This window comes from Protopterus annectens, chromosome 1.part2 (assembly GCF_019279795.1).
Source record: "Protopterus annectens isolate FY-2018-M chromosome 1.part2, PAN1.0, whole genome shotgun sequence".
NCBI classification, from domain to species: domain Eukaryota; kingdom Metazoa; phylum Chordata; order Ceratodontiformes; family Protopteridae; genus Protopterus; species Protopterus annectens.
This window is the reverse complement of record NC_056727.1, coordinates 1,142,257,952-1,142,270,211: the sequence shown is the minus strand read 5'-3', so window position 1 is coordinate 1,142,270,211 and position 12,260 is coordinate 1,142,257,952. Positions and strand designations below refer to the sequence as shown.

Below are 12,260 nucleotides of genomic sequence, written 5' to 3'. Positions count from 1 at the left end.
TGCCAGGCCCTTTTCAGGACAGGACCAGCCCATTTACCGTAAAACTCCCGTTATTCATAAATGAGCAGTGAATTGAGGTTCAGACTTGTGCTGCTGAAATTTAATATCGATAAATACAGTAGATGCATTCTTCAGTCTGAAATGATACAAGTGCAGTTATTTATTGCTGGTTAGTGCCTCAGTGGTCTCTAACTGTTTATGAAACGGTCAGACAACTTATGTTTGTTAACTGATGTTTGGGAAACAGTGCAAACGAATTTTAAGTAAATTACATCTAGGTCTGGGCGGGGCAACTGGCCATTCCTAAAACGTCCCGACGTGCTTACCGTAAATATCTAAAACTTATAGTCAATCCTAGTGTGTGCCGCTTTGGTCTTTTAGTTTCACCCCGAATGAGAGGAATGCAGGCGGCGCCACCTGGGCTGGAATACTAACTGTCGCTAGCTATTTACTTGGATATTCTTTACCGGCACCGGCCGTCCGTTATTACCCATGGAAAGTGCAGCCGAGCAGCCACGAGAATGTCAAGTCGATCCCGGCAGAGGGACTGAGATTTCGGGGCTTGGAAACGAGCAGTGTTGTTCCGGAGATGGTGAGTAAAAATAGAACAACAGGGTGGAATGTGCTGTGTTCTGGAGTGCAACAATAATCGAGAAGCTGTTTACGTTAGGTCTGATCATATTTTCTGTCTTGCTTTCACATAAACTGTAGGCTAGGAAGACGTGAGGGTCTAGAGAAGGGCAGTGATTTATAGAAAGCTGCAACTTTATATGGGCAACAAGGTTACTCCCTGCAGACAGCATGTGGTTAGGTAGATCTACATGCCCGTTATTTGAGGGGGTCACACAGCTTGGGGATAGAAGTTTAGCTTGATTCTGGATAGGATACCACTAGAGTTTGTATTGCATGCAGCTGCACTGCTGTTTTTGTTGTAATGGAGCATATGTACAGATAATGGTTGGGCCACAAGCACGGGTGGTTCATATGCATAAGTGGCACAAGCCCAAAGGAAGGAGCGTCTGGAACTCATGATGCTGTGGATGTAGGGTGTAATAAACCGCATATTGTAACAGAATCGTGCTGATGAATGTGAAAAATAATTCTGGAACAAGGTTGTGAGGTGCTAGGGTAGGTGAAGGAATCAAAAAAATCAGAAGGCATTTTCCCTAATATATCGAATTATGTATTTCCTCGAGTCGATCTCAGTGTAGCTTGGAGAGTCGTGATGTCACTTAAACTGTTTAGAGCAATCATTTGTAATCATATGCAGAATGGATTAAAATATTGTTTGATCAGTAATGATGAGAAAATGAAATACTGTGTCATAACAATCAGTCTTTTCTGTGTCACCTGTGCAGTGGGTACACAGGAAGGGGCACTGTAACTGGTAGGTAAAATGAGTTGCTGCTTGGTTCCCAAGCCTCTAATACAGTACTTTAAACACGTCTAGTGCACACTGAGTCAGGACGTACATAGACAAATGCAAGTTTCAGCTGTAGCTTCTGCTGCCCTCGGAAATGGGGCTGTGAGAGTTCCTGTTGGAGCCTTCTGATTTGTCTGGGCGTATATAAAATGACTATTTTGGAGGAAGCTTAGGAAATGACTGCAGCAACAGTTTTCTCTTGCATTTTTATACAATAGTATGGTGCCTTTGTGCCTGCCAGTACTGAGTTGCATGCATCAAATAATTGAGCATTTGGATGTGTTGAAAACCTTTGCAAAAGAAAAATCTTGCATATTGTATAGCAGTGTGGATGGTTTGATTAAGACCTTGTCAAAGTGACCTCAAACTGAGAGGTCAGAGAATTTATAGCGGTCCCCAGAATTTGGGGGGTGTGTGTGTCTAGAGTGAATTGGAAGTAGAGAGTATTTTGTGGGCAGTGAGTTAGAGATGCTAAATGTGAGCTGCCCGCACCACTGTATGTATAGACATAGATCGAAGTTTCTGAGAAGAGTTTTGTGTTGCTTGTTCTAAGGTGGTTCCTTTCACACGGATTGAAGTAATTGCTGTCATGCATTTCAGATATTGTTGAATTATGCTTTGGTGGTGGTTTTTTAATGTCAGAATGGTAGACTTTAAGTGAACATGTTAAACTGGATAGAAGCCCACGTTTGGTTATTGACAGTATTTTTGCACGTAAATGAGAACTTTACATAGTGAAGATTAGTCATTAAAGTCTTCCCCCAAATGCATACTAATAACACTGAGCATGTTAGAAGTATACTGAGTTACCTAAAGCTGCAGGAACTACAAAGTAATGTCTGGGAAAAGAAATGTAATAGAAATATTTAGTGTATAAAACAGAATAGTGAGGGAAAATTTGCTTTTCAGTTCTGCATCTGTTTGCTTTGGATTCCTTTTAATCAGAAGCTAGCATTAGTTTGTGCTGAGCATTTATTGATTAATAGTCGCTGCCTTTTTGCAAAGGTCCCCCCTCCCCCAAACATCCAAAGAGTAAAGTGGCATCCACGCTGTGAAGGATTTAGGGAAAAAAAACCTCAGCAGCTGTAGCTTTTAACCAGTGACGTCACCTTGTCTAAAGCATGTGATTGACATCTTTTGGTGAGATGAGATCATGTGTAGGCAGGCCAGAAAGGACACCCATATGAAAACTGCTTGAAGTTCCCGTATTGTTGAGCTGGTATTCTAAAGTCTTGCCTCCTCCAGTGTCTACTTCTGCAGCGAAAATAAAGGTGGGGGTGGGGAATTGCTAAACTGTTTTCACAAGGTCAGTGGGATAGGGATTTGTGTACTGAAAAGCAGATCCTCTGAGATGTTTCTGGGCCCCTTTCAGAGAGACAACAAATGTGCAGAGTTGTTACTGAAAGAGACAGTAGCACGAATGGAATGTCATATTTTCAACCAGTAATCAGAGTTAACATTTTTCACACACAAGTCTGATCTCAGTTTCATACATATAGTCGCATTTCAGTTCAATTTCTGCAGAGACCGAAGCCTAATTTTTATGCAGATCCTGTAGCTTTGCAGTCTACTTGAAGAAGAAAGCACAAAAGGAAACTTCATAGTCTTGCAACTGTTCATTTCAAAACAAACAAAACATAACTAGGATCTTTAGATGGCTACAGAAAGCTCTTTGACTTTGTTTATAGCTGTAGCGTTGTATGTGATGAAAGTGGACCATACAAAGGAACTGTTGGATCTTTGTAGCTTGATTACCCTTCTTACAGATGAAAAAAAAATGGGGGGGGGAGGTAATGAATAGTGCATAGAATCAGCTCCCATTCACTTCTGCTTTTTTTAGGGGGGGGTGGTGAATTCTCTACAGGCCCGTGTTATGTTTGCCATGTTGTGTAGGAGGAATGCATTTTTTAATACCTCTTTCACCAAAGCTTTGATTTTTGCAGCTTGGAGATGTTTTCAGTTTCCAGTCATTAGCACTGTCTCACTCTGCTTCTGTTCTCTGAAGTGTACACATGTCCTCCCTCATCTACAGCATTTCATGCAAGAAAATCGACATTAGTGGTTCTGTACATGATTTGTCCTTGTGAATGCATGTTTTTCAGCAGTAGATGCAGTTCTTATTGAAATCATGAACATACCTCTCAACTGTCGATATTTTTACTTCGTATTTGTAGTTTTCTGTCAAATCAGTGAGGATTGAAATCACTAAATAATGACTGGCGTTTCAGTTTCAGATTTTATATCCTATAACACAAAATCTGTTATTCTGACAATTCCCTAAGTTTGTAAGAGCAATAGTTAAAATCTGTCCTGATTTTTGGGCTTTTGTCCACCCATTATTTTAAGCTTTGTCCCGATTTTTTATACCAAGATGTTGAGAGCTACGAGTATGTGATAACATTACTGTCCTCATGTGTTTCCTATGTTTGCTGTGTTGTTCTTCCACTTTGAGAGGTTGTATCCTATGACCACCCACATTTCTTTAGGGATGTCTGTAATTGTATGTTGTTTGCTATCGTGTGTATTGCTTGTCATGACCAAGTTTACATGGTTATGTATTTGTCATGGAATCCTAGCTGATGCGCTGGTTTCTTCATCACTCTTTTTTTTTAATGCCGTCTATCTGATTTTTTTATAATGGAGATATAGAAAATTTGTAACTGGGAAATATCTGAAATAAAATATCCCAAATAGGTAACATAAAATAAATTAATTGGGTAAACACATACAAGGATCTTGATCACAATCTAATATGACTGGTTCAGCAAAAGGTATAGTGAGAAAGTGCCAAGTGGAAGTGTTATAGGGACATTAAGGTTTGAGGACTTTTTGACTAAAGAAAGGGTAGGAATGTAGGATAGGAATGACAAAAGATCTGCGTAAGAAAAAACAGACAAAGCATGAGGCTTTAAAACATAGAAAGAATGAAAGCTGAGCAGGAAATATGTAGACAGGGAAAGGGGAATCCCTGGGTGGGTGGTACTTAATTCAGATTAGTTTTGGGCATGAAGAGTGAATCACTGTGTAGTGTCTTGATAGTATGCACACTTTGTACAAATATTAGGTTAAGTATAATGTCAGTGATTTTTAACTGGTGGTAATAACACTAGAACTGAGGTAGGAATATAGTTTTGAAATAATGTGACGAAAATCAGAAAATAGCACAATCTAACTGACATTATCAACATTTAATAAAGTTTGCATGCTATGTGTGTTATCAGGCATCATGCATGAATAAACTTGTTTGAGTCTTGTAATGCACTTATCACACCATGATACATTTACCGCTTGTAAATTATGCTCTTTTATGATTCGTAGATGTTTACTCTTCACATGTTGGTTCAGTGAAGTTTGGAGTAAAATAAACCTGACGTATGATTTTTAGTAACTGTAAAATATATAGTTACATGTGCGTGTGCTTGTTTGTGTGTCCGCATGCAACCATGCGTGGGTAGATATCTGTGTATGTGTTGTGTAAACAATAGAATATTGTATAGAAATACATTCAATTATTACAATTTCTGGCAACTGTAATTGTATGTGATGTCAGAAGGCTTCAAAGAAGTTGGGGAAACAGCTTGGGAGGTAAGAGTAGTGGGTACCTACCAGAGTGTATGGGATCTGCTTTTCACCCCAGCAGCAAATCCCCTAGAATCAGATGAGCAATTTTCTTCTGTTGAAGTCCAAGTAAGTCTGAGGTTTTCGTTTGTAGTACCTCATTAAGACCCTCTAATACTCCATACCTTGTACTGTGAATACCTCTGGAAGACTGGGGCTGATGTTTGTTTCACAGTTTTAATATCTTGTCTTTATTTTGAATGATCTGCTGATATTCTGGGACATGGTTGTTTGTGTGTTTTTTTTTTTTTAATGCTCTTTATTTTATCTATAGTTACCACCAGCATCATCATCAACCCCCCCTTTCCCTTTTTTTTTCTATATGGAGTTGGGGTGTTAAGTCAACTCTTGCCATCTCCCTCTTAGACAGGCATGCCTGACAACTGCAGGTCTTCACTTGTCCAGTCATCCATCTCTTGGTTGGAAATCTAATTTCCTCGTCTACTTTCTGTCACTCCTGAATATTATTCACCACTTTGTCTTCTGCTTTCCTGCACATATCAAATCTATTCTTATTAACCTAGTCTGCGATTGGAGCTACTTTGGTTTCTGCTCTGTCATCTTTTTTTTTCGTCTGTCCACCGTGTGCATCTTATCATACATCTCAAGCACTTCATTTTCATCACCTCTGGCTTCCTCAACAGCTCTGACTTCACTATCGAGATTCTATGTCATGCATAACTATTAGTCACTGCACTGTTTTGTACACCATACTTTGCAGCTTTTTTGGTGTCCTTCTCTTATACGCTATCCCTGATGCTCTGTGACAGTTGACTGAAGTCCCTCTGATTTTAGCTTTCACATCTGCATTCAGACCTTCCTTCTCAACCACCCTTCCAAGATATCATAAAGCTGTTGATCTGTACTATTTCCTCTCAGTTATCAACTTCTTCTGATTTCCCCTATTTGTTGCTGAGACAACTGTCTCGTCTGTACTCCGTTCCACCTTGTGTGGATTCCAGTCCCCTCTTATTTGCCAAAGTTCCTTTGCAGTCTGCTTGTAGTGTCACGTTGACTGTACACATCAGCTTTGTTGATCTGCCCCCTCTGACCTGTTTGCTAATGTAGTCCAGCACCAGTATGAACAGAAGTGGGCTCAGTGCTGAACCCTGATGCACACTCACTGTCAGTCCCTCTGTGGATCTGACTACTGCTTGCACTTGTGTAATTGACTCCTTAACAATAGCTGCACTAATCTACTAGTGCTTCTCCACTATTTGTCTTGTTGAAACATTGTGTCATTTATGCTGCTTTCTGATCTGAATCCACACTGCTAATGTCACATTGTATTTTCTGCTTCTTTATCACCTCTGTCCAGCACTTTCATTCAGTGCAACAAGTTTGATACCTCTGGACTGCCCACAGTTGTGAATGCTATCTTTGTTCTTGTACACTGACACTAGAATGCTTATTCGTAAATCATCTGGGGTATGTCTTTTTCTCCATACCACTATGAGTACCCTCAGAAGTAATTTCTCCCCTAACTCACCGACTTTTTTGTGGTGACTTCATCTCAGTCTGCTGCTTTTCCAATAAACATTTTTATCAAATTATCATGTATGACACAGGCGATCTTAACATTTATATAAATGAAAAACAAACAACACTGACACCACTTCTTTGCAAACATTATACATCACTTATAATCTATCCAGTCCTTGTCAGTTAAGCATCATATGGCTCATTCAAATCTTGTCTTTTAAACCTCATTCCTTCTCTACATATATTGTTCCCACAATTCCCATTTTTTCCTATGTAGTTTGCTCTTTCCCTTTTCTAAAGATCCCAGTTCCATACTATATTCACTACTTTTAATGAAGTTGGTCTAGACTTTGATTCCATTTTCTAGTAGTTACTTTTTTGGCAGCCACCATAATTAGACTCAACAAGGCTATACTATGTCTAGGCAATTCAGAGTCTGTATCGTAGCTCAAATAAAATCATCTCCTCAGTCAGTCCAATCTTCCCACCCTACATCTCCGACACAGCGGTCTACAAGGAATCGCTAAAGTCTGCTAGCTCACTACACTCCCAAAAAATATGTTCTCATCCACCTCTTTCCTGTCCGTCACACCTCCAACATCTGCTATCCACCTGAGGAAAAATTCTTTGTGGAGCCTACCTGGGGTATAAGAGTACCTATGTAAACCCTTCCAGGCAAAAATCCTAAATCTTCTAGACTTTGTTGCATATTTGGGCGATACACATATATACCCCCATTGTCTCTTTGTGAATTACTTATCCAATCTCTCTTCCCAATCCTTTCTAAGCTTCTCTGAGTGATTCTTATAGTTATCATGCAATATTTTATATGCTATACTAATTATTCTTTTTTTTTAATGGCAGCTTATGTTATAGATTCTAAACTCTACCAGTGCTGATCTTTCATTTAAGAGCCCCCTATTTCTTTCTGTTTGCCTACACTCTGATATCAATCCTTGACAGGGTAGGCAATCTCTAACCTGCAGTCCAAATAAATTATTGGCCTCTTTCCATTATGTTACCTTTCCCTTACCAGTTATTTGCTCCCAATACCTTGGTTCTTTTGCCAGTTTTCTCCAGTAATTTCCAGCCCCCTCTTGCCTGTTATCTGTATCCCTAACCGCAGTCGTCTCTAGCAACAGAATCTCTCTCCTCCTTTCTTGTCCTGACTTAATTTTTCTATGTGCCTTTCTAACTTCTTCTAAGGTGGATTCTTCCTTTTTCATTCTAGGCTGTGCATGAGGCTGTGCAGCTTCTGTGGAGGTTTTCTTCGCTCATAAGCTGCTAGAAGTATTCCTTCTGTCCGCCTTTGATATCCTATGGAGTTGTGAGCAGATTGTTGCTGGCATCCTTTATGAATGGTATCTGCCAACTATCTTTTTTTATCTTTCTGCCTTTGCCTTGCAGTCTGATTATTTCTTTGAGCTATATGTTGAGTCAGTTTCAGAAGCCGTTAGAATTTCTCTGACATCTTGTTCTTTTCTACTGATTTCTTTGCTTTTTTGTTGGCTAACCAGTATTCTTTTTAGCCTGGTCCATCTTTTCTATCTGTTACTTTTTACTGCATGGCCTCCTTTTTTTGGTAAATTTCTGAACTCTGCAGTCTACCACCAGCTTTCCTTATGTACCTTATTTCCATACCTGACTCTGCTGCATGTCTGCTCTGTAGTCCTCACACATGCTATTTTGAGATACTGCCATTGTTCCTCAACTCCACCAATTACCTCTGCTTCCTTGACATGCTAGAGCGCCAAGTATTTCCATGATTTCTTGTGCTTTTGCTCTAGTCAACTTCCAGGTCTTCAACCTAGTCTCTAACCTTAGAGTCATGTCTGACCACTGCTTGCAGCTGATTGTAGCTACCAGTGGTTTATTCTCACGACCAACTGTTTCACTGATAGTGACTTTGCAGTTCTGATTCTGTCCAAATGCCTAGTCCTTACTAGAAGGAAGTATGTCTGAGTTGAATGTTGATTCCTGTTCCATGTGATTTATTTATTTATTTATTTTTTTACTGACTGCTTCTGTTAATGAATGATACATATGTTATCCACCATCAAGCTAATTGCCAGGCAGAAGTCTAGAATGAAATCTTCTTTATTCTTGTTGCCCGACACATGTGGAACCAGGCTGTCCTTTTATTCTGCTTTGTGTCTCTTGATATGAGCATTCTGGTCCTCCATAATCAACAGCACCTCATGTTGTCCTATTTCATCCAGTAGAGCCTGCAGCAGCTGACTGAATTCAGTCTTTTTCCATGCCATCACAATCCTACTGTGGGCCATAGACTGACATTATGAATACTGCCCTGCCTCTGCACTAGAGTCTGATTGCCATGTGTCTATCACTAATTCTGATGACATCCCCTCACGGTCTACAGAAGACTCTCCTGCACCGCAATTCCCCCACCAGTTCTAATGTGCCCCCCGAGTAGTAGATTTTGAGGTTTGAACCAACTGAACAAATTTTTCAGTAGGTTTGATGCTGACAACAAAACAACAGCATGCAGAATCCCTGAAGACAAGGATGCATTGGTGCTGAGCTTCAATACAATCGATCTCACCAGAACCCTAAAACATGTCAACCCGAGGAAAGCAGCTGGCCCTGACAACATCATGGGCAGGGTACTAAGGGAATGTGCGACAGAACTGGCTCCAGTACTCACTGACATCTTCAACACCTCAATCCATCTAGGCAGTGTACTGAAATGCTTCAAGGAGATGACTATCATTCCTCTACCCAAGAAACCACAGCCAACAGCTCTGAATGACTACCGACCAGTGGCTTTAACCTCAACAGTAATGAAGTGCCTGGAGAGGATGGTCAAGGATCATATAGCCTCAATCTTACCTGTGACACTAGGCACACTGCAATTTGCATACAGGACAAACCACAGTACAGGGGATGCCATCTTACTATCTCTCCATGAAACACTGATCCACTTAGAAGGCAATAACTGCTATGCAAGATTGGTATTCATCGATTTCAGTTCTGCCTTCAACACTGTCATCCCTCAGAATCTGATATTGAAGGTACTTCAACTGGGCGTAGACTCTCATTTATGCAATTGGATTCTGAGCTTCCTTACTGAAAGGCCTCAAAAAATTCCTGTGGGAGACAACAGCTCTGGAAGTATCCTCCTGAAAACAGGAGTATCACAGGGGTGTGTCTTAAGACCTCTACTTTTCACTCTGCTGACACATGACTAACTGGCCACACATGAGACGAATAGGATCATCAGATTAGTGGATGACACCACTGTTATAAGCCTGTTCAAAGACGGAGAGGAGGAGGCCTACAGGAAAGAGATTGTTGCTATCACACCAGACCAGTAGTTGATCAATCTAGCACTGAATGTCAGCAAGACAAAGGAGTTGATTGTTGATTTCAGAAGATCTAGTGAGGAAAAGGATGACAGTGGAAAGGGTCAAGAGTACAAAGTTCTTGGGTGTTCATATCACGGAGAACTTATCCTGGTCAGTCCATGTATCCAGCACAGTCAAAAAAGCTCAGCAACGCTTGCACTTTCTAAGGAAATTTAGGAAGGGAAAATTACCAAGCTCCATACTTTCAGACCTTTTATAGGGACACCACTGAAAGTGTCCTGACCAACGGCATTGCAGTCTGGTATGTTAGCTGTAACCATCAGGATCAGAAGGCTCTCGAGAGTTGTAAGGTCAGCAGAAAGAATCATTGGCACCTCCCTTATACCTCTGGAGGATCTACACAAATGCCAGTGCATTGACTGAGCCAAAAAGATTTCCAGCGATCCAAAGCATCTTGCAAGTCTCTCCTGAGGCAGGAGATACAGTAGCCTGCATTGTAAGACCACCAGACTAACAGTTTCTTTCCACTCTCCATTAGACCGTTGAACTGTTGGGAAAAACAAACTATGACATCTGTGACATAACTAGCCTAAAAAGGGGCTTATTTTATGGATGTGCAATACTAAGGTAGTCCACCTACACACCGAAGGACTATAAAGTGCAGTATACAAACTGTGCAATAATTCAGTCTATTCATAGATCTAATGCTATTGTTTCAATTTTACTTTGACAATATTACCTTGATATTGTTCCTTATCTCCTGTTATGAGATGGGTGTGGGTCACTGCTGTCTTACTTTACTTACAAATTGCTACTTATTAAAATTCTACTGTGATTATTTTATTAATTTTCCATGTCTATATGTGCAACTGTTTCCTGCATTTAGAACAAAGTGTTGTAATTTCATTCAGCTATTCTATCTAGGGGACACCGTGCATCACAGTTGATTGTTTAGAGGAGCTCGTCTGCACAGATCTGTTGCTGCTTATCTTTCATTCAGTTTTGTGTACAGTTTGTTGGAATACTTCTTGAACTCAGTCTTGAAATGTTAACATCAGTTATGTTTTTGGGAGATGGGAGAATTACCACACAGACAGAGGGAGAATGTAAAACTCTACACAGGCAGTGACATTGGTCCAGACTTGAACCCCCGTGTCTTGTGCTTGGGAGACAAAGACCTTGGTCATCATGGGAACTTTGTCATCTTATGTGCAATTTCTAGCCAAGGCTGTTTTTTGTGTTTGGGCCACTAGCTGTCTCTTAATAGGCAACTTTCCCTCAAACTCCCACAGTCTCTATCACATAAGTCTGTTACATTCCCATATAAATTCCTCTGCAACTCCAGTTATATGCTAAGCTGTTTATTAATCTAACCAGAAAAAGTAAACCGTTCCTTATACAAGTGCATCTGATTCAACAAAGTAAATTCACCATTAAGAATATCCCTCTTCTATAATATTTTACCTTCACCTGAAACCACTGAAGTCTAGAGTCATCCAAACAAATCCTAGCACTCTTCAAGAATCAAGAAATCCTACAATATCCAATAATGCCTTCTATCCTTAAACTGTCCCAGCTCTAACAATACTGTCAAAAAAAAAATCAGTTTTTTTTTTACAAATTTTGTGTGCATGGATACTTGTAGTACAAGAAGGTAGTGGGTCCTTTTCGAAGTACCACTTGCAAAAAAAAAAAGACCAATATAATAGCTCTGACATTTGCTTTAAAGATCCCTTCTGTCTGTCTACTTGCATCCAAGACAACTATAGCATCCTGTAAGATTTTGACCTAGGCCATGAATTTGTGATGGTGTCAGGCTTCTGATCAAGCAGCATGTCTTCCTGCAATCCAGTGACTCCTCAAAAGCTAGCTAGCTTGGTGGTAAAGCCCCTAGCTAGGTGTTCACAAACGTACAAATAGAGAACCATACTCAATATTGTCACTGTTTACATTCCCCCCACCTTTTCTCGATTGCTACTATCTCAGACAGTCTTGTAAATGTTCACACATGGTTTGAACACAAATACAATTATTCTAGGGGACTAATACAAATGGCCACAAAGCTGAACAGCTGAGCAACATACTGCAAAACCTTAAAGCAGAAAACTATGCTCAACCTCAAACAGGAAAGCATTCTACTCTTGACTTTATTTTTACTAACCTGTCCCATTGAAACAGTAACACAAAAATTCTGCCAAACTTTGTAAGTGACACACTCCAGTGCTGTAATGTTGTTCATAAAACATGCCCCCCAGATAGTGACCACATAAACTGCCTGTGCTTGATTCTCATCCGAATTCTATCAGTGGTCTCTCCTTTACCAAGCAGGTTACCCTGAAAGTGCCTTGCTATATTTGGCATGCTTTCGGCTATCTGTCTAGAACTCTTACTCCATTATGTATGTAGAAGGT

The 12,260-nt window shown here is 40.2% G+C and overlaps 1 protein-coding gene across 2 annotated transcripts in view; it reads left to right on the top strand.

The window, feature by feature from the left end:
• The first annotated feature begins 230 nt into the window (after positions 1-230).
• LOC122792264 (MAP7 domain-containing protein 1-like) overlaps positions 231-12,260 on the top strand; it is a 1,483,077-nt gene continuing 1,471,047 nt past the window's right edge. For both annotated transcript variants that reach the window (XM_044060015.1, XM_044060014.1), the window contains exon 1: positions 231-592. In XM_044060015.1, coding sequence (XP_043915950.1) covers positions 493-592 — 100 coding nt within the window. In that variant the 5' untranslated portion in view covers positions 231-492. The remainder of the gene's footprint in view (positions 593-12,260) is intronic.